The sequence below is a fragment of the Canis lupus genome, chromosome 4 (genome assembly GCF_011100685.1).
Source record: "Canis lupus familiaris isolate Mischka breed German Shepherd chromosome 4, alternate assembly UU_Cfam_GSD_1.0, whole genome shotgun sequence".
Taxonomy (NCBI): domain Eukaryota; kingdom Metazoa; phylum Chordata; class Mammalia; order Carnivora; family Canidae; genus Canis; species Canis lupus.
In genome coordinates, this window is record NC_049225.1 from 52,124,064 (window position 1) to 52,144,989 (window position 20,926).

General features: G+C 37.6%; 1 protein-coding gene across 1 annotated transcript in view; it reads left to right on the forward strand.

Moving 5' to 3' along the window:
• LOC119876217 overlaps positions 1 to 20,519 on the forward strand; it is a 21,668-nt gene extending 1,149 nt beyond the window's left edge. Inside the window, exons 4-6 of the mRNA XM_038535457.1 lie at positions 634 to 733; positions 5,999 to 6,159; positions 20,080 to 20,519. Of these exons, the coding sequence (XP_038391385.1) occupies positions 634 to 733; positions 5,999 to 6,159; positions 20,080 to 20,212 (394 nt within the window). The 3' untranslated portion in view covers positions 20,213 to 20,519. The remainder of the gene's footprint in view (positions 1 to 633; positions 734 to 5,998; positions 6,160 to 20,079) is intronic.
• The last annotated feature ends 407 nt before the right edge of the window (positions 20,520 to 20,926 follow it).

Here is a 20,926-nt window from a genome sequence, read left to right on the forward strand (position 1 = left end):
TGCCGGGGTGTGCGGAGACCTTCGTAGGACTCGAGCCTAGGACTCGTGTGGCGTTGCCGTGTTCCGGATGAGGGCTGAAAGGGGCCCTTTAAGGCTGAAGACTTGAGCCCCCTCCGCTCCCCGCCCCGGCACCAGGGGCCTCCAACTTGAGTAATTTTAGGAGCTTGGACTTCCACCCGTTTTATGCAACGGTAAACTGAGGACCCGCAGAAAAGGGAAGGGGTGAGCCTAAGTCACTCCGAGAACCGAAGAAGCAGATCTCAGTACGAGAGCTGCCATCGAGGTCACTAAAGTAGGGCATCGAATTTTACCTCCCCTTGCCCGTCCCCACCTCCGCTCCACCTTCCCTCTGAATGCGAGGAAAGCCAGTTACAAACCCAGACAAAAGAATTGTAGACTTTAGTGGAAATTCAGAGCAGTCCCTATCTGATTCATACAACAAGCTCTCAACGGGCATCGCTTGCTGTCAGGCAAAAAACAAAACAAAACAAAACAAAATATTGCCGCTAGATTGTTGCATATGGCGCCAAATAAAACTTAGATTTTGATGTGGAAGGGAAAATGCTGACATGATATTGGTCTGAGCTATGCACCAGTCTTTGAATTACATATATTTTTACTTCTACTTCACAGTGATGTAAATAATTCACGTTCCCGTTTTGGCCACGATGGAAGGAAAGCAAAAAGCCAAGTTTCGTGTCTTCCCAACTTTTTAGACAAGACAAACGCTATTGTATGTTCTTACCTCTTTTCTTTTGGTAATTTCTATTGCATATTGCATTAGTAGTGTATGAAAAGCTGCTTTTTTAAAAAATGAAACATTTTCAGTGAAATAAAAGTATACCCTCCTTACTTAAAAAAAAAAAAAAGGAAGTGGGGTGCCTGGGGGGCTCAGTTGATTAAGCATCCCACTCTTGGTTTCTGCTCAGGTCATGATCTCAGGGTGATGAGATAGAGACCCCCTCCACTAGTGCTGGCTGTGGAGCCTGCTTAAAACTCTCCCTCTCCGTCTGCCCCTCCACCCCAGCTCCCATATGCCACACACACACTCACTCTCTCTCTCTCAAAAAAAAAAAAAAAAAAAAAAAAGGCAAGGAAAACCCCAAGTTAAAAATTTTTGTACAAAAATCACACAATAGCAGTCCAGCCAAAAAAAGATGGTCGAAACACAAGGGACTGAACTCCAGAATGAATTATTTTCTTTCAACTCAGTCTGTTCTTTATTCATGTGCTAACCAGCTGCTTGGCCACTGTATATTTTTTCCTGTTACTAGAAAAGCTTGTTTTTGTTAGTCATAAATGTCAACTAAGACATTTTAGATTTTAATTCTAAGCAAAAGGATGCATAAAGAGATTCTTCTTTTTAATGATAAAATAGCCATTGTACAAAAGGTTGATAAGTTTGATGTTACTCAAGTGTAGATAATTTTAAAATTGCAAGTGTTGAACAGTGAGTGGTATTTCTTAGAAAATAATGGTAGCAGAGTATTTTTTTTAAAGATTTTATTTTATTATTTATTCATGAGAGACACACACAGAGAGAGAGAGAGAGAGAGAGAGAGGCAGAGACACAGGCAGAGGGAGAAGCAGGCTCCATGCAGGGAGCCCGATGTGGGACTCGATCCCAGGACTCCAGGATCATGTCCTGAGCTGAAGGCAGACACTAAACCACTGAGCCACCCAGGGATCCCCGGTAGCAGAGTATTTTGGACAAATAGTCCAGTTAACAGATGATTTGCCCGTATCTCAGTTCTTCCATGTCCTTTTCTAGTTAGCTATATATTCATGAAATAAAAAATTATGTTAGGAATAAAGGACTTCTGGTAACTAGAAATAAATACAAAGTGGACTTTAAAAAAAGTGCTCAGAGCAACCCACAAGTGCCATTAGGAAGAGAATAATTAAATTTCTATTGCTCACTAGATCCTCCTTTTTAATGTGTGGAAAGTAATATACTTGTGCCTTACTCATAATTCTTTGCAGCAACTAAAGATGCCTGGAATTCCTCCCTAGGGTTTTGATAGGTTGTTAGGTCTAAGAGACTAAAACATGGAACCAATTTCATAAAATCAGATGATAAACTGCTGACATCACTGTGATCATGTTTGGATTAGAAGGCTAAAGGACATTCCTGCACCCAAGCCAGAAATCCTGCCACGTTCACCTGACCTGTTTACCTCCTTCCCCTTGTCTCTAGGGCATTTTGTTTCCTCCCAAGCAAAAAACAATCCTTTCTTCCTCCCTCCCTACCTCCCTCTTGCTTCCTTTCTTCCTTCCTTCCCTTCTTTCTTTCAAGTTAATGCTACTGTTTCTCCTAATGCCTGTTCCCTTGCCTTTTCCCTGGCTGCAGTCAGTGTGCTGAAATGATTAGAATCTGTCCCATAGGGCAGACTCCACAGCCTCTTAATTCAGCCTGGCAAGTTTACTGTCTTTCTCTATTTAGCTTGCTTTCCCAAATGACAACTTAAAACCACAACTCTTTTTAAACCTCAGATCTTCCAGTTTACGTGCTTGTTCTTGGCAAATGACATCGCCTTATATTTTTGATAAGAAAATAAGTCTCAGGGTGTCTGGGTGGCTCACTCATTTAAGCATCTGACTTGATTTTGGCTCAGGTCATGATCTGAGGGTCATGTGATTAAGCCCCGTGTCAGATTCTGGGCTCAGCAGGGAGCCTACTTGAAGTTCTTTTCTTCTCCCTCTGCCCCTCACTCCCTGGAAAAACAAACAAAAAAAGGAATATAGAAGATCTCACAGAGGAATTGCCTCAACTTAAGATCTCTGAATCTATGAACTAAGTTATATCTGCACCTGTCTTTGCTTCTTTTGCTTCTGTTTTTATTTGGCAATTTCCTTCTACCTGAAGCCAACCCTTATACTTGTGCTCTGGCTCCTTCCTTCTCAGCCTTCTTTAAATCTAATATCTTTTCTAGCACTTGTATTTTTAATCTTTCTCTCTACTGGTTTATTTCCATCAATGATAAACATGCCATGGTATCTTGCCATCAAGATACCTTTCCTTTCACAGTTGGGCATTTCAAAACACTGTTTACATTTGTTTAAACTTGATACAATCTATAACTGTGTATTTCAGATTTTTTTTTAATGACAGTCTCTCACTGTACTGTAAACTTTGTAAAGAACCAGCCCCTGTCTGATTAATTCACCATTATATTCTTGGAGTCTAACATGATATTGGCTAAAGCTGGTAATCAAATATTTGCTGAATGGATGAATATTAATGAATAGAACATCAAGTAATGAGAGCTTATTATATAATATATATTATGTGTATAATAATCATATCCATGAATGACTATAATCTGTGTATGGCTCTTGATGCACAGGAAAGTTCTGAAATATACACCAAAGTGTTAACAGTTCATGGTGCCATGGGATACACTCAGTTGTTAAATGAGTGTATTGAAATTATCTCTTGATAGCATCATAGAGCAAGTGATTTTCATCTTATTTATGTTTTTCTGTGTTTGGATATTTTACAATAATTTTGCATTCTTTTTAATGTAAGAATTCATGAAGGCATTCTTTTTTTAAAAAAATTCAAATAATACAGATATATCTTTACTACATAATTTTTATGCCTATCCTTGCAAGTCTTTTCTATGCTTTAGATGTATATACATTTGTATATATAGTTTATATTAATGTTTAAAAATAATTATGGATTTACAGGAGGTTGCAAAGAGAGAGATCATGTGCATCCTTCACTGAGTTTTTTCCTAATGATTATGTTTTTCATAGCCTTAGTATGGTCAAAAAGTTGACATTGGTACAATGTGTGTGCATGTATGTCATGTGCTATCACATATAGATTCATATAACCACTACAGTCAAGATACAGAACTCTTCCATCACTACAAGGATACCTTGTGCTACCCATTTATGCCCACCTTTATTCCTCCTCTTACCACTCCTAACCCTTGGTGATTAATCCGTATTTACCCATGTCTTCACTCTTTCCATGGTTCTTTCTTCCTAATGTCCCTTTATTATTCACTTGTTATTTAGAGAACTTCTTTTAGCCATTCTATCAGGATAGGTCTGCTGGCGACAAATGCCTTGAGACTTCCTTCATTTGAGAATGTCTTGACTTCCCCTTCATTACTAAAGAATGTTTTCTTTGGATATAGAATCTGGATTGATAGTTCTTTTGGCACTTGAAAAATGTGCTACTTCTTTTTGGCCTTCATAGTTTCAGAAGAGAAATTTCATTTGAATTGTTCTTTCCTACTCTTTATAAGTTGTTTCTTTTTTGCACCTTTCAGGATTTTTTTTCTTTTTCGGAAGTTTGACTATGATACGTCTTGGTGGAGATGTATTTAAGTTTATTCTGTTTGAGGTTCACTTAGCTTCTTTACTATGTTGGTTTATGTCTTTTGCCAAGTTTGGGAAGTTTTTCAAAAATTATTTAAGTACTTTTTCAAGTCCACCTTCTTTCTACTGGCACAAATCTTAGATCTTTTGGTATAGCCCACAGGTCCCCAGAACTGTTTTTTTTTTTTTTTTTTTAACTATTTTCTTTATTGTTCAGATTGGATCATTTCTATTATCTGTATTCAGGTTCACTGATTTTTCTGTAACCCTCTATTCTTCAGTTGAGCCCATCCACTAATTTTTTTTAAATTTTATTTTAGGATATGGTGATTTTTCAGTTCTAAAATTTCCAACCTGTCTTTTCTTATATCTTCCATTTATTTGCTGAAACTTTTTTGTTTCAAGAATGTTCATAATTGTTTATTGAAACATTTTTATAAAAAAAAGAAATACTTTTATGCTGTTTTAAAATCCTTGTCCAATAATTCCAACATCTATCCTACCTCTGTGTTGACATTTGTTGTCTTCTCATTCAAATTGAGATTCTCCTTAGTCTGACAAGTATCTTCTTATTGTAGCCTGAACATTTTTGGTATTATGATACTCTGGATCTTATTTAAATCTTCTGTTGTAATAGGCTTTCTCTGATACTGCAGGGTGGGGTTAGGGAGATGCCACCTTATAACTTCTTGGTTGTGGTACTAGTACCTATCCCCATTAGCCCTTCCTGTCAACCCATGTGGGCAGGAAAGGGAACCTCATTACTGTTGCATAGTAGTTGGAGTTCAAGTTCTCTACCAGGTTTCCATTTCCACTGATACCTTCCTAGTTGGGAGGTAGAAGGATGTCTGGTCACTACTCCCCACATGGCCTCCACTGACATTATGGGTGGTGTAGGGGAGGATCTCATTACCACTGGAAGATGGTAAAAGTTCTAGCTTTCTACTCAGCTTTCTCTGACACCATCCTGGTAGAGGGGCTGGGGTACCTCATTATAGTCTGGCATGATATTGCTGACAAAGGTGGGGGTGGGACCATCACTTTTTGTGTGGTACTTGGTTGGAGTATGGCAGTGTGCTGGGGTCTCCACAAACATTCTCGTGTTCAGTGATCACTAGGAGTACTCACAGGACTCAATGTACAGTTGTATTCTCTGATGATATTTTCAGCAAAAGATTACAAAGCATAATCAGCAAAGGGAAAAGTTTTATGGAGTGAAGTCTAAAGAAAACCAGGCACGCTATTCTAAGAGTTCTTTCCCAATAGAATTGCCCAGGATGCACTAAATGTTTCCATCAGTGAATTATGATAATAGGTATAAAGTATTGTCTTCCAGGAAAGTTTATTAGAGACTCAGTGCCCAAGGTTTTTTGGGGGCTAATCATATAGATATTCATTGCCTAGTACCAATTCCAGACTCCCAGAAGGAAAGTAAGTGTATAACATAAACCATTATCATTTGCATGAACAGTCTAGGTGCAGTGAGACATCTGTATAATTTAGGGAAAGTTTAATATCAATGTAGGGAACTGTTTTATCAGTGAAGATTCCAGATGATTAGCCAAAGGCCAACCTTACAAGCAAGACTTTATGGCTCAGGCCTCCCACGTTAACTTTTTTCTGTATGAGTGGTTATTAACTGAATGATTTTTTTCCTTGCTAGGCTATGCCTTTCCTGGTCCTTTGTCTAGAGAGAGCAGACTTTTGGGGGCAGTTTTTGTCTGAGCCTGCTGGCGTTTCTAGGTTGCTTGCATTTCCAGCACCCAGTCTGAGAAATATGAAGCAAAAGGAAAACCCAGGGAACTCCCTGCCATGTCTTTTGAGGTAACTATCCAGTCTTCCTTTTTTCTATCTTTTAGAGTCTTCATGTATTTGTTTCATAATGCCATCCAGTGTTTTTAGTTGTACTTAGCAGAAGGAATGGGGAGGAGTGCAACAACTCCTTCTTGTCCTAGACCTGGAAGTCTATTACTTTTATCATTGGGAAAAGAGATTTAAATTTTTTTCATTGTTTTCATTAAAAACAAAACATGTATATGACATAGACTTAATTTTTTATTGAATTAAGAACACTTAATATGAGATCTATCCTCTTAAAAAATGTTTGTGTACCATATATTCTTGTTAACTATAGCACAAAGTTGCACAGTACATCCCTAGAACTTAATTTTAAGCCTAAAATTGGTAGGTATAACCGAATATGGGATCTAAAAATACCAACTGTAGGAAAAAAAATTGTGATTCGCTTCCACTTATTCTAGTAATAAAGTTTATTTCTCCCAATTATGAAAATAATATGTATTCATTATAGAAAGTTGATTTTAGGGACGCCTGGGTGGCTCAGCGGTTGAGCATCTGCCTTTGGCTCAGGGCGTGATTCTGGGATCTGGAATCGACTCCTGCATCGGGCTCCCTGCACGGAGCCTGCCTCTCCCTCTGCCTGTGTCTCGGCCTCTCTCTGTGTCTCTCAGGAATAAATAAATAAATAATCTTAAAAAAAAAAAAAAGAAAGTTGATTTTATTTTTCATTATTTGATAAGTGGAGTGAGAATTTTAAAGTCAATATAGAGAGCAGCCCCAGGTGGCTCAGCGGTTTAGTGCCGCCTGAAGCCCAGGGTGTGATCCTGGAGACCCGGGATGGAGTAGCATGTCACGCTCCCTGCATGGAACCTGCTTCTCCCTCTGCCTGTGTCTCTCTACCTCTCTCTCTCTCTGTGTCTCTCATGAATAAATAAATAAAATCTTTAAAAAAAAAAAAAGTCCATAAAGACTACAGAGTGGCAGAAGATCCAGATTCATTTAACTTTGCCATCATTTTATAGGGTAAATATCAAGAAGAGAAATTTTCCTGTAAATGAAACTTAAACAGGCCCCTGTAGTTGGTCCTGCAGGCAGTTTCCCATGCCCAGTGTTAATGACAAAGCTTGTGCTTCTTGTTTATATCCAAAGTTCGTGCATAAGAGATGGTATCTTTTCAATCATGGGAGAAATAATTACGAATGTCCCTATCCACAAATTCTAGACTAATGGACTATTTCTTGAAATGAAAATGTTAGTATAATATATTGCTAACTAATCAACATTCAATTTGAAATCTTAAACAAGAACATCAAATTGTTATTATGTTGCAGCATTTCACATTATGAGGGCAATTTCATTTATTTGTCTTTTTACATCCATGGTGACTCATAAATGGATAAATTAGTATCTCCCATTCTTCAAGAAATATTAATGAAATGTCTAGACTTTTACAATCTAAACATTTACAGCATGACAAAGCAAGTTTTGATTACCATTAAGCTATCTGTAATGAATAGACTACTGTTATTTTATTCATCATATTTCCAATTGTCAGGAAACATTTCTTTAGCAATGTGTTTATGTCCAAAGAGCATTATACAGGGTTCTAGGAGCAGTCTTGCCTAAAATTATCCTCCTGACCTTGAGGTAATCAATTTCCCCTAACCACAATCCCTGTTTATAAAAATGAGCTTATTGAATAACCAAAATATTTTTTTGAATTCTATATTTCAGAATCTCTAGCATTTAATTCAATAGTTCCCAAACAACAAAGTATAGACCTGTACTAGATTGTTACATAGTTTCCATCATTCTTCCACTTGCAAAATAAGAAATAAAAAGATCATATAGTGTATTAGTCATAAAGCCAAATGGAAAAACCATGTTCTTTCTTTTTATTAACTATTATTACCTCTCTGTTGTCCACATTTCTCTTCTCTGGAATTTCCAGAGCTTCATTATTCACATTGAAATAGACTTTACAGAGAATTTACACTTACTATTTAGATTTTCATTGATAATGTAAAAGTGGTACATTTTTTGATGCTGCATAAATATTACCTCAGATGATTTGTTTTGAAATATCTTTTCTGATTTTAAATAATGGAAACTTAATCGGGCTAGCCTGAGCCAAAAATATGGGGCTCAGAGGGCACAATATCTGGCATGGGGAATTAGTTGGATGTTATTGAACCAGGAGTCAAGGCAAGTTTAAGGTCCTCCGTAGTAAATCTACAGACCTTACTTATCCTGCAAGTACCACTATTAATATGACTCTGACTCCCAATCTCTCTCTCATTCACCTCTAAATCCCCAAATCCTGAGAGGCTCTTAGTGCCTAACTTAGGTCACATTATCTCTGTGCTTTGGGTTCTCCCTGAGCCTGCCCTGTGTGTGCTGTGGAGGGTTCTTAGTGAAGAGGCCTCTCTGTGGGCCAGACACTCCCAAAGTGTCCTCTCCCCTGACAGTTAGTGGTGTCAATTCTCTTCAATATTATTCTTTTTCTCAACCAATTCTAGCTCATTTGGTATCAGTATTCATTTATCCACTATCTTGCTTAATGATAGTCACATTGTATCAATAAGCAAATCATTTTCTTTCTCTCCATATCACAGCTCTTTGGATTTACATTAATTTAAAATTTTGCCATCTGCAAATGTATTTTATGCTGTTGCTGTTACTAGCATTTGTAAGAGGACCACTCCAAATTACTCCATAGGTCTCAAATATTGACATGTTTCATATTTTAAATTAACATGAGTCTCTCCATTAAACTGTTTCTTAGAATTGTACCCTCTGAATTTGATTACATTTTAATAACCCCAATTTTGACATGAGTCACAATTATTATTCTCTTTTGGTATGAATTTAACCTGTAGCTTTTTTTCTCTTCATTACTTTCCCATTATAATATTTCTAATAATGGTAGCAGCTCTTATTTATTCCTGCGAGCACCATAGATGTGTTATTTTATTTAATTCTCACAACAATGTTATGGAAGTCAGATTAAAATTTTTTTGTCCTAAAAGAAAAAAATGGCAAAGTATGTTCTAGCATTTGACTCATGGTTTGAGAAAAATCATTGGCAGCAGTCTGTTTAAAACTAGAATTCATTGCTTGTGCTCTACCTCTGACCTCAGTTTCTGCTGGGGAATGCAACCTTGGGACAGTTAACATCCACAGACATCTCACTGGCATTGCTTTTTACATGTATCAACTTTTGTTTCAAATCAACAGTTAGTACATCTGCCTGATACCATTTTCTCCAGATTTCTTCTGTAACAACTAATATGGACATGATGGTTTTATGACCATACTATTGGGAAGTTTAAGTTAAACAATTGAAATACTATCTTCAGACTATCTAGAGACAGAGAAAATGACATTCACTTTTAAATAAATTTAAAACACTATCTTAAAAATTACAGTTTTGTTGTGCTTCCATTTGAGCAATTGTGTAATCACATAATGACAACAGACTAAAGAAGAGAAAATTGAAAAATACTTTAGGAGACAAAATTATTGTGTTTTTCTGGATCAGTAGAAGAGACTTGTTTAATAGCAATATCAAAAATAATATATTTTATGTAGAAATTGAATAAAATGCAAGTAATTTACTAATGAAACTCCTATTTATGTAATGTATATTTATGAAACACTGTCCTAGGAATTGTGATTCTATCATGTTTCCATTTGAGTACTTGTATTATCACTTAACTAACAGCAATAAGACTAAAAGAGAAAATACTCAAAATTATTTCATAAGGCAAAATTCTTGCTGTGTTCCTGGATTATTTTAGTGGATTTGTCAACAATAACAAAAATACCGTAATAACTATATCTACAAATAGAATAAAGTGGAAGCAATTTCCTCTTAAGATTCATGTTTAAATAATCTACAGTAATAAAACAGTATCTTAAGAATGATAATTTTCTCCATCTTCCACTTGAGGTATGGAATGATCACTTAATAGCAGTGAACCTCAGAAAAAATATCAAAATTACTTTAGGAGAAAGCAAAAATGCATTTTTCCTATGATTCTGATCTTTGGAAATAGGCTCATTAGACGGCTAGGTCAATTATGAATGTGCCTCGCTTCTGTTTTCATGTGTGGACAAAAAAACAAAATCCGGCATTTGTTTAGAGATGTTTCTTGTTGCCAGTGGAGAATGTGCTGGGCCATGGGCAATCCCTCTGTGGAAGAGATTCTTGAGGAGGCCCACACTGGCTTCCCAGAAAAAAGAACGTGATGGGAGGTCTCTTGTCAGGAACTATTTCTTGGGACCCACCTGTGATATCTGACCTTTGATAGGAGGGTGACTTAGAAGAACAGAGCCTGGGTCAGCTGCCTTCCATTCAGGTGAGAGGATTGAATCTTGTATTATTAAATGACCAAGATCATCTGTGGCATCATTCTATTGGCCTATATTTCTGAAAATGTATATGTCTCAGAGTTGTCCAAGGAAGGTCTTGAGCATCTGCCAGCATGCGGAGCACCAGGACAAGTTCTGTCTTGCTGTTGTAGAGGAAATGCTGTGTCAGGATGGAGTTGGCCTGATTGAGGAATGTGGTCCACACAGGCACAAGATCCTCAATCTTTGAGCCACCCCAACTTAATGGACCTCCTTCCTTATACCAGGGAATTCCAGCACCTCTTGAGCCTCTGCCAAATGCCCCCTTTAGAATATCAGGGACATAAATATACTTTTTTTGCAAAGTTGAGATTTAATTCTTCCTATATCATTATTTCTCTGAAGTATGGATTTTTGTTGGCTGTTTTTTTTTTTTCAGCTATCTCACCAAATATCATGAGCATTTTTTCTTCTTCATTATAATTGATATTCAAAGATCCAATGGTTCTCTCTGATTTGCTAAAAGTACTTGGCTTGTATTCTGTAGGTGTCCATCTCTTCACATGCATAAAGGATCTTTTCATCTGCTTTGGACAGATTCTTCCTTTCCATAGTAAATCACTTTAGGTGGAGTTCTCCATAGTCATTTTATTTTATTGATGCAGTTTAGAACTAAGTTTCTGCTGAAGCTCCGGAATCTTGCTTTAAAACTGGATTATTCTGACTGCAATGAAGCTTGTGAGTTTTTATGACCATTTAATATGATCTCTAAGTACACTTATTGTTTTTACTTCTACAGATAATTTAGTGTATATTTGGTTGCCTCTTTAATAGTCTTTAAAGACACATTTACTTTAGTCGCATAAATCCAGTTTCTTCAAAACTCCATTTAGTTAACACAAGTAAATCTTCATGACCTTGGTTTAGGCAATGATTTCTCAAGATACCAAAACCTCAAGCAACAAAAGAAAAAAATTGGTAAGTTGCATTTTACCAAAAGTAAAAACCTTATGAATCAAGGACACTATCAAGAAAGTGGAAAGATGATTCACAAAATAGGAGAAAATATTTGCAAATCCTTTATTACATTACAGTCTGGTATCCAGAATATACAAGGAACTCTTACAACTCAACAACATAAAGACAAATAATTCAATTGCAAGTGGGCAAAGGATCTAAATATTTCTCCAAAGAAGATATATAGAGGACCAATAAACTTGTAAAAAGATGCTCAACATCATTAGTTGTTAGGGAAATGCATGCAAATCAAAACTACAATGAGACTTCATGCCCATTATGATAGCCCTTAAAAAAAAAATTAAGTGTTGGCAAGGATGTGGAGGAAATGGACCCTTATAAACTATTGGTCTGAATGAAAAATGGTGCAGCTAGGAAAACAATTTGGCACTTCCTGAAAATGGTAAATATAGAGTTACCGTATGATCCAGCAATTACATTCTGAAACATACCCAAGAGAAGTAAAAATATGTCGGAAAATAAAACCTTGTATGCAAATGTTCATAGCATTATTCATTACAGGCAAAAAGCGGGAACAACCCAAAATGTCCATCAGTGGATGAATGAATAAACTGTGGTAGATTCTTAAAATGGAATAGGGGCAGCCCAGGTGGCTCAGCTGTTTAGCACCACCTTCAACTCAGGGTGTGATCCTGGAGGCTGGGGATCGAGTCCCACGTTGGGCTCTCCCTGCATGGAGGGAGCTTCTCCCTCTTCCTGTGTCTCTGCTTCTCTCTCTCTCTCTCTCTCTCTCTCTGTGTATGTCTCTTATGAATAAATAAATAAAATCTTTAAAAAATATAAAATAAAATGGAATAGTATTTGGTCATTAAAAAAAAATGGAACAGATACACAGATTAACTTTGAAAACATTATTTTAGCTGAAAGAGGCCAGATAAAAAAGGTTACATATTGTATGATTTCATTTATATGAAATATCCAGAATAGGCAAATCCGTAGAGATAGAAAGAAGAACAGTTGCTGCCAGGTGGGGGGAGGCAAGACTTGGGAAAGCAGTTGATTGCTTATTGGGTATGGGGTTGCTTTTTGAGATGATGAAATGTTCTGAAACTAGAGAGTGGGGATGGTTACACACATTGTGAACGTAGTAAAAGACACTGAATTGTAAACTTTATTTTTTTTAAAAGCTTTTATTTGTTTATTCATGAGAGACACAGAGAGAGGCAGAGACACAGGCAGAGGGAGAAGCAGGCTCCCTGCAGGGAGCCTGATGCAGGACTCAATCCCAGGACCTTAGGATCAGAACCTGAGCCAAAAGCAGACACTCAACCCCTGAGGCAGCCAGGTGCCCAATTCGTAAATTTTAAAGTGGTGAATTTTATGTGACTTTTACCTCAATTTAAAAACTCTGTTAATATTCTGTGAAATCTCCATTGTCTGATGCATTCATTATGTCCAGTTCCAAGATCTCATCAATGCTCTTTTGTTTAAGAACTGCAGCCCTATCTCCTATCTTTGGGAAGTTTTTCTTTTTATTAAGTTTTTTGCTCTTTCTTTCCATCTAGCTTATTTTATTTTATTTTATTTATTTATTTTATTTATTTATTTTATTTATTTATTTATTTTATTTTATTTTATTTTATTTTATTTTATTTTATTTTATTTATTTTATTTTTTTGGAGGAAACCCCTTTATTGCGTGTGGGGCCCCAGGAACCATCTAGCTTCTTTTAGAAGCAGATTTATGCTTTCCTGCAGGTAGGCATTTTCTTCCAATCCATGCTTTATTGCCACCTTGAGTTGTTCATTAGCTGTTGTACTTTTAAGATTGTTTTGGTGGCAGCTACTTGAAACTGAATTTGTTCTGATACATTTTTTTAAGTAGGCTCCACACTCAGCATGGAGCCCTAGGTGGGGAGGGGGCTGAGCTCACAACGGTGAGATCAAGACTTGAGCTGAGATCAAGAGTCACAGGCTTAACTAATAGAGCCACCCAGGTGGTCCCTTGTTCTGATGCATTTTTTAAAGACTAAGTCTCTCTTATTTTTTTAAAAAAAGATTTTATTTATTTATTCATGAGAGACAGGGAGAGAGAGAGAGAGGCAGAGACACAGGCAGAGGGAGAAGCAGGCTCCATGCAGGGAGCCCGATGTGGGACTCGATCCCGGGACTCCAGGATTACACCCTGAGCTGAAGGCAGGTGCTCAACCGCTGAGCCACCCAGGTGTCCCCTAAGTCTCTTATAATATCAGTCATCAGCTCAACTTGTTCTAAATGCTTGGATATCTCTTCATAGTCTCTCTTTGAGCCCCAAGTAAAGAGTTGGATATTTCTGGGTATTTATTAATGGTCACCAGTTTTCATATTGATGATCATGTTTTGCATTAAAAAAGATTGAAACCTCCAAATTCTCTCTGAATAGGCTAAGCTTCTAAAAATATTGTCTTTTCTCCGTAAGGGCAGAAACTCCAATGGGCAGTCTTTTGTTTTTATTTGCTTAAAATTGTATTTTTAATAGAAATCTATGACTGGAAATACCATTATATCTCACAGTTATTGGTGGGGATCTGTGAGAAGCATTGTTCTAATTAACTTTTATTCTTCAGCTATCAGCTCAAATGTGCTTTTGTAAACTCATAGACTACTTGAGGCCCTTAATTATGAATTCCAGAGAAACACAATCCTTTCCTTCAGAAACTTATCATAGTTCATATTCACAGGTCCCATCTCCACCCAGAGAGAGCCATCATCCTGAATTTGGTGTTAAGCATGCCTTTCTTTGCTCACCACAAATGTATATATACCTCTGAAGTATTCAGTTTTGTCTATTAAACTACATGAATTAAATCATATATGGCATGTTGTAATTACTTTTACTCTTGAGGTTCAGCCATTTTATGTGTGTGCTTCTTTTTCACTGCTGTATAAAAAAATCCATGACATAGATAGATCACAATTTTATTATTCATTTTATTGTCAATAGAAATTTGAATCTTCCCAAAGTCTTTGTCTATGGGAAGCTATTATGAGCTATTATACATCAGAGTTTCTTATAGGTATCTTTCGCTTCACACGTGAACAGATATTTTAATTTTATACTTGGGAATAGAATCACTTGTATATGATCTGTGCTTATTTGACTCTACTGGGTGATGTGATGCCCAATTGCTTTCTAAAATTGTACCAAACTGGGATGCCTGGGTGGCTCAGCGGTTGAGCATCTGCCTTTGCCTCCGGAGTTGCTGGATTGAATCCTACATCAGGCTCTTGCATGGAAGCCTCCCTCTGCCTGTGTCTCTGCCTCTCTATGTGTCTCTCATGAATAAATAAATAAAATCTTAAAAAAAATTGTACCAAACTATATCTCCATGAAGAGAATATCAGTTACCCTGTTCTACATTCTTGTCAAAACCTTGGTAGTATCTCATTTTACATTTTTACCAGTCTAATGAGTTAAAATGGTTTCTCATTATGGCTGTAATTTGCACTTTCCTGATTAGTTATGAGATTAAGATTTTTTTCCCATTTCTGGACATTTGGATTTCTGTTTCTATGAAGAATCTTTTTGCCTATTTTTTATATGGTTTGTCTTTTTCTTATTGTCTTTTTCATATTATAGATACTAATTTTTTGTGCATTATATGTGTTGTGAACTATCTTCTTCCAGTTATGTTTTTCCTTTTCATTCTCTTTATCATGCCTTGTTGAACAAAAGTTCTTAATTCTAATGTTTTACCTTTTCCACTATGGGTGGTTCTCTTTGTATCTTGTATAAGAAATTTTTCCCTAGCACAGGTCATAAAAATATTCTATATTTTCTTTTAAAGCTTTCAAGTTTATCTTTTATATTTGATCCATGGAAATTAAATTTTGACTATGGTATTAGGTAGGAATCCATTTTCATATGGGTTTGTTTCTCTCTTGTGTAAAACACAAGGTAGGCAATCTAGCAATGCTACTCCAAGGTATATACCCTGGAAAATGACTATTGGGCAAATTCTCCATTAGACATATGAACAAGCTTCTTATAAGATTGTTCATAAGAGCAAAAAAAAAAAAAAAAAAAAAAAAAACCTGGAAGCAACAGAAGGAATTTAATGTAAAGAACTAGTTATAGAGCATTGGCAGAGCTGAAAATGAGAAGGTGAGGCATATCAGAAATCAACAATTGCCGGGAGCTGCAGCCATCCCTGGGGAAGAAGACAAAAGGAAGATAATGTCATTAGAACCTAGGAACCAGGGTATATGGTAGGATCTAGAAGTTAGAGGAAGAGCCTTCTGCACCACTGAATGGACTGTGCAACCGGAGTTGCCAAAAAGCTGGAGCCATGGTAGAGTGTGAGCAGCAAGAGCTCAACCATGAAGAAGACACAGTCACTGCCAGGAATGCTGCCCAAAGCAGAGAGAGAAGAAATACAATCTCCTCTTCGTCCTGCCCTCTAGTCTACCATCTGTGCCTCTATTAGCCAAACCTAACCAAAGCCAGCGGACAAGGCAGCCTGAGAAATGTGGGCTACCAAGGTCAGCGCCCTGTGACACAGAGGTAAGCAAGCAGGAAAGGGCAAGGAATGGATCTGCACACTAACAGGCACAAGACACCGCTCATGTCTGGCCCTAATGTATCTTCCTTCTCATTTTCTCCACTCCCTGCCCCCTTATACTGCTGTCTCAGCCACATCAGATTATTGAATACTTCTAGGCTGTGCTGTGCACATTCCCACTTTCTAGCCCTTTGATCAAACCATCCCCTCAGCACGAAATGCTCCTTTGTCTCCCTTGAGGTTTACTCATCCTTCAAGTATTAGTTTATGTCCTCATCCTTGAAACCTTTCTTCCCAGTCACATAAGTTTCTCACCCTCCAAACATGCTTTAAGTATTGGGGTGCCAAGAATTCTGTCGTTTCCTCTTTTAGCTCATGTTACTGGATGACCTTAGTGGGTGATTTCATCCATCCCCATGACTTTCAACTTCCACTGAAGTAGTGATGATTCACAAATTGGGTCTTTTCTAAACACCAGACCCACATATATAGCTAGTTATTAGACATTTTCGCTTGCCTTTTTTATAATGTCTCAGACTCAGTATGTCTAAAACTTAACTACTAAACCCCCTCTTCCAGTATACTTCTACTATATTTTACTCAGTTGCCCATGGCCAATATTTGGACATCACCCAGTGCTACTCCTTTCCTCTGACCACTTCCCCAGTTATAATCAATCATACCAAGTTCTGTCAGTAGCTACCTCATTTACATCCCTCAAAGATGCACCCTAAAAATTAGGTGACACATATTAAAAGTCTTTTTTTTTTTAAGATTTTATTTATTTATTCACGAGAGAGAGGGAGAGAGAGAGAGAGAGAGAGAGGCAGAGACACAGGCGGAGGGAGAAGCAGGCTCCATGCAGGGAGCTCGACGTGGGACTCGATCCCGGGTCTCCTGGATTGGGCCCTGGACTGAAGGCAGCGCTAAACCACTGAGCCACCGGGCTGCCCGACACATATTAAAAGTCTTAAAAGACATGTCCAAATTTCTTATGTTGGAGTTCTAACATTTAACACATAAGAATATCATTTAGAGATAGGGTTATGGTAAATGAGATCATACTGGAATAGGGTGACACCCCCCAATACAATATGGCTGTGTCTTTATAAAAACGGAAATTTTGGACGCAGACAAGCAAATAGGGAGAATGCCATGTGAAAATAAAGAGAGATTGGGGTAATGTAGCAGAAGCCAAGGATGGCCAAAGATTGCCAGAGAACCACCACAAGCCAGTAGAGAGTCATGGAACAGATTCTTATGCACAGCCTGCAGGAGAAATCAACCTTCTGACAGCTTGATTGTCAATTTCTAGCCTCCAGAACGGTGAGACAGTAAAATTCTATTGTTTAAGCCTCTTGGCTTGTGACACTTTGTTCTAGCAGCCTTGAAAACTAATATAAAATATGCATACTTTTTGACCAGAATGATCACACCTAGTAATTAATCCTTTGAAGATAACTGCACAAATGGACAAAGGACAAGAGTGTTCATAATTGTATAACAGGAAATAACCTAAGTGTCTTAACAGTGGGACACAAAGTCCATGCTTGAGAGAAAAAGACATTCACCATATAATGAAAGGAGGCTACAAGAGTTATTATGAAGCTACTTTTTGGAGCTTAAATGTACATATGTTATAAATGCATAGGAAAAAGTCTGAAAGTGTAGTAGACATATTTACAATAGTACAATTTCAGGTAATACACATTTTCATCTTTTTGTTTATCCACCTTCTAAGAGATGTGGTTTAAAAATTAACCAGTGTTTCTAGTCTTTTTCCCCCACTAGCCTCTTATAAAAAGGATACTATCTACGCCTGGTTAGTCACAATCTCTCCCTATCTCAACAAGGAGGAAGGAAGAAAGAGTAGGAGGGAGAGGGGAAGAGGAAGAAGGAAAGGGAAATTGAATTGATTAAAGAACTAGAATACAAAGATTAAGGAATTTAGAAAGCAAAATATCAACATGAACTGTTTCCCCAGAAGGAAAGTTTTGGGGGGAATCCCTGGGTGGCTTGGTGGTTTAGCGTCTTTCTGCCTTCAGCCCAGGGTGTGATCCTGGAACCCAGGATCGAGTCCCATGTGGGGTCCCTGCACGGAGCCTGCTTCTCCCTCTGCCTGTGTCTCTGCCTCCCTCTCTCCTCAGTGTCTTTCATGAATAAATAAATAAAGAATCTTTTTTTTTTTTTTTTAAAGAAAAGTTTTGGGGAGGTAGAGTTGTGAATGACAGAATCCAAACCAATATGGTTTGTGGGAGAAATGTGGAAGACAGCAAAAGGACACAGGAAAAATGTACCTGGGGGTTAGAAATGAGATCCTCTGGGGTTGCCTGCTTGGCTCAGTTGGTACAGCATGTGACTCCTGATTCTGGGGTCATCGTGAGTTCAAAACATTGGGCCTAGAGCTTACTTAAAAATAAAAACCCTAGAAGAATAACAACAATAAAACACTTGTTTAAAAAAAAAAAAAAGAAATGGGATCCTCTGTAAAGATGTTTAAGTAATGCAAGTTAAAGTTCAGGATTTCATTTCATTTTTAAATCATTCTTAGCTGTTTAGACTGTACTTTTTTGAATGCAGTGTCCATACAGAGAAAAGACCCAGTGAGTGGAGGATTTAGTTTATTATCTTTTTGTGATAAAATACAGACTCCACGAAATAAAATATGCAAGAAATAGAACTTTATTTTTCTATCTTTGAACTTAATTTTAATTTTTTGTAATTATTCTACCAGTGGTAGAAACTTAGCTTCTGATAATGCAAGTTTTCTGAGGTAGTATTTCTGAGGTAGGGGGTAAACACAGGCTTAGCTAGAGTGAGTCACATGGGAGGCCCACCCCACATGGGCTTCAGTTCTTAGGACAATGATATCTTTCGATATGTGCATTATCCCATCTGTCTTTGGTCATCTGTCCACCCATGTTTCTGTCTTTTCTGGTCTGGTGAGTCTCTTTGCTAGGGCCATGCTGTTTTTGAGGCAAGGAAGGACACTCACTGGTTCTACTTTACTCCCTGAATCACACTGAGGCCATGTCTACTTTACTCCCTACCACACTGGGCTGTGGATAAACTCTGAGGTCTTGTCCCCTTCAGAACTTATTATGGGACTAGAATAAGGGCCCATAAACCCATTTAAGCTACCAGATGAGAATGTCACTCTCAATTCTTTCTAGGGTTTCTGCAATTGCATTTTTAACCCCCTAGCTACCTCCCAACACATACCATGAGTTCTTCCAACTTCTTTCTCAAAGACACTTACCAAAAAAAAAAAAAAAAGACACTTACCAATATTTATCTCTTTTGCATTATCTCCAATTCTCTCTCTCCTCCTTGGCCCTGGGAAGTCTGGTCACAATTTTGTGCTGTCTAGAGTCTTCTTAGGTTTCTGAGCATCCCTTCATTGTCTCTTTCTTAGACTTTCTGTCTTCTGTCCATGAAATATTCAGCTTCCTGGCATTCTATCTTTAGACCATTATTTCTCTATTTTTCCAGGTTCCTCTTCTACCCCCAGTGAGTTAACTACCACTTCTATGCTGACTCCTGAATGTATATAGTTCCAGTCCAGATCAATGTGTGTTTGCTATATATCTCTTCTTGATCTCCCACAAGCCAATAAAAAGTCAACTTATCCCAAATTCTATGTATCTTCTACAAACCTATTATTTCCCTCTTTCTCCTGCATATTCTCTCGCTCTCTCTCTCTTTCTCTCTCTCTCTCTTTCTCTGTCTCTGGCTTTGGCTCTCTCACTTGGTAGATATGATTATAAACTGATGAGATTATTAAGGAAAAGTGCTCAGTGCTCTGAGGATGTTCAGTGGAAGAGCTCTCCATTTGTTTGAGATGGGGAATGGGGATGTAAAGAAAGAATTTCTTAGATATAACTGAAGCTGGCATTTCTGTACCTGCACAGCTCAGGAACTTGACCATGTCACTTCTTTGCTCCACATTTTGAGGACGAACATAAAGTGTTCTACCCAGGGGAGTGGCCACTTGACAGAAGGGAGTATTTTCTCATTATTTAGAATTGTTGGCAATGTAGTCATTCTTATTATTGTTTTCAAATACTCCACAGAAAATGCACTCCCTTTTTGTCTACACCCAGAGTGGACCATTCCAATTGCCTCCTCTTTGGTATGCTACTGAGAATTTGGAGGTCTCCAGCCTCCTCTCCTTATTTCCTTCTGCCTTTTCAGGTAAGGATCTAAAGATTGTTTTGCTATTTCTCACTTCTGTGTTTTTTTGTCATGCTCTCCCCTCTACCTGAAATTCCCCCATTCATACATATACTTCATCTAGCTTTTCCCTACTCTTTAAGATTCAGCTAAGTGTCATCTCCTCCAGAAAGCTGCCTATGTTCAATCAACTCCAAGTTATGTGCCCCTTCTTAGGCTTCCATATCTTCTAAATACTGAACTGCATTGTCCTCATGGTGTTCTAATCTGTTCATGACCATGTCTTCCTCAGTTATTATGCACAAACCTAAGGTAGTCTTTTTTTTTTTTTAAGATTTTATTTATTTATTCATGAGAGAGAGAGAGAGAGAGAGAGGAAGAGACACAGGCAGAGGGAGGAGCAGGCTCCATGCAGGGAGCCCGATGTGGGACTCTAGGACTTTAGGATCATGCCCTGGGCTGAAGGCAGATGCTAAACTGCTGAGCCACCCAGGGATCCCCCAAACCTAAGGTAGTCTTATTCATTTTTATATCTCTAGGATTTAGGGAAATACTTGTTACTAAGTATGCCTTCAACAGAAGTTTACTTAAAGATGAAAAGATAAAACTATTTTTTGTATTTCACCTTTTTATATTAAGATTAACATATTTAGTGTTTCTGAACTGTTAAGGATGTACAAGTTGATGATAAAAGGTGTTTAGTATTATTCTTAAGACAGAAGTTATAAATTCTACAGAACACTTATT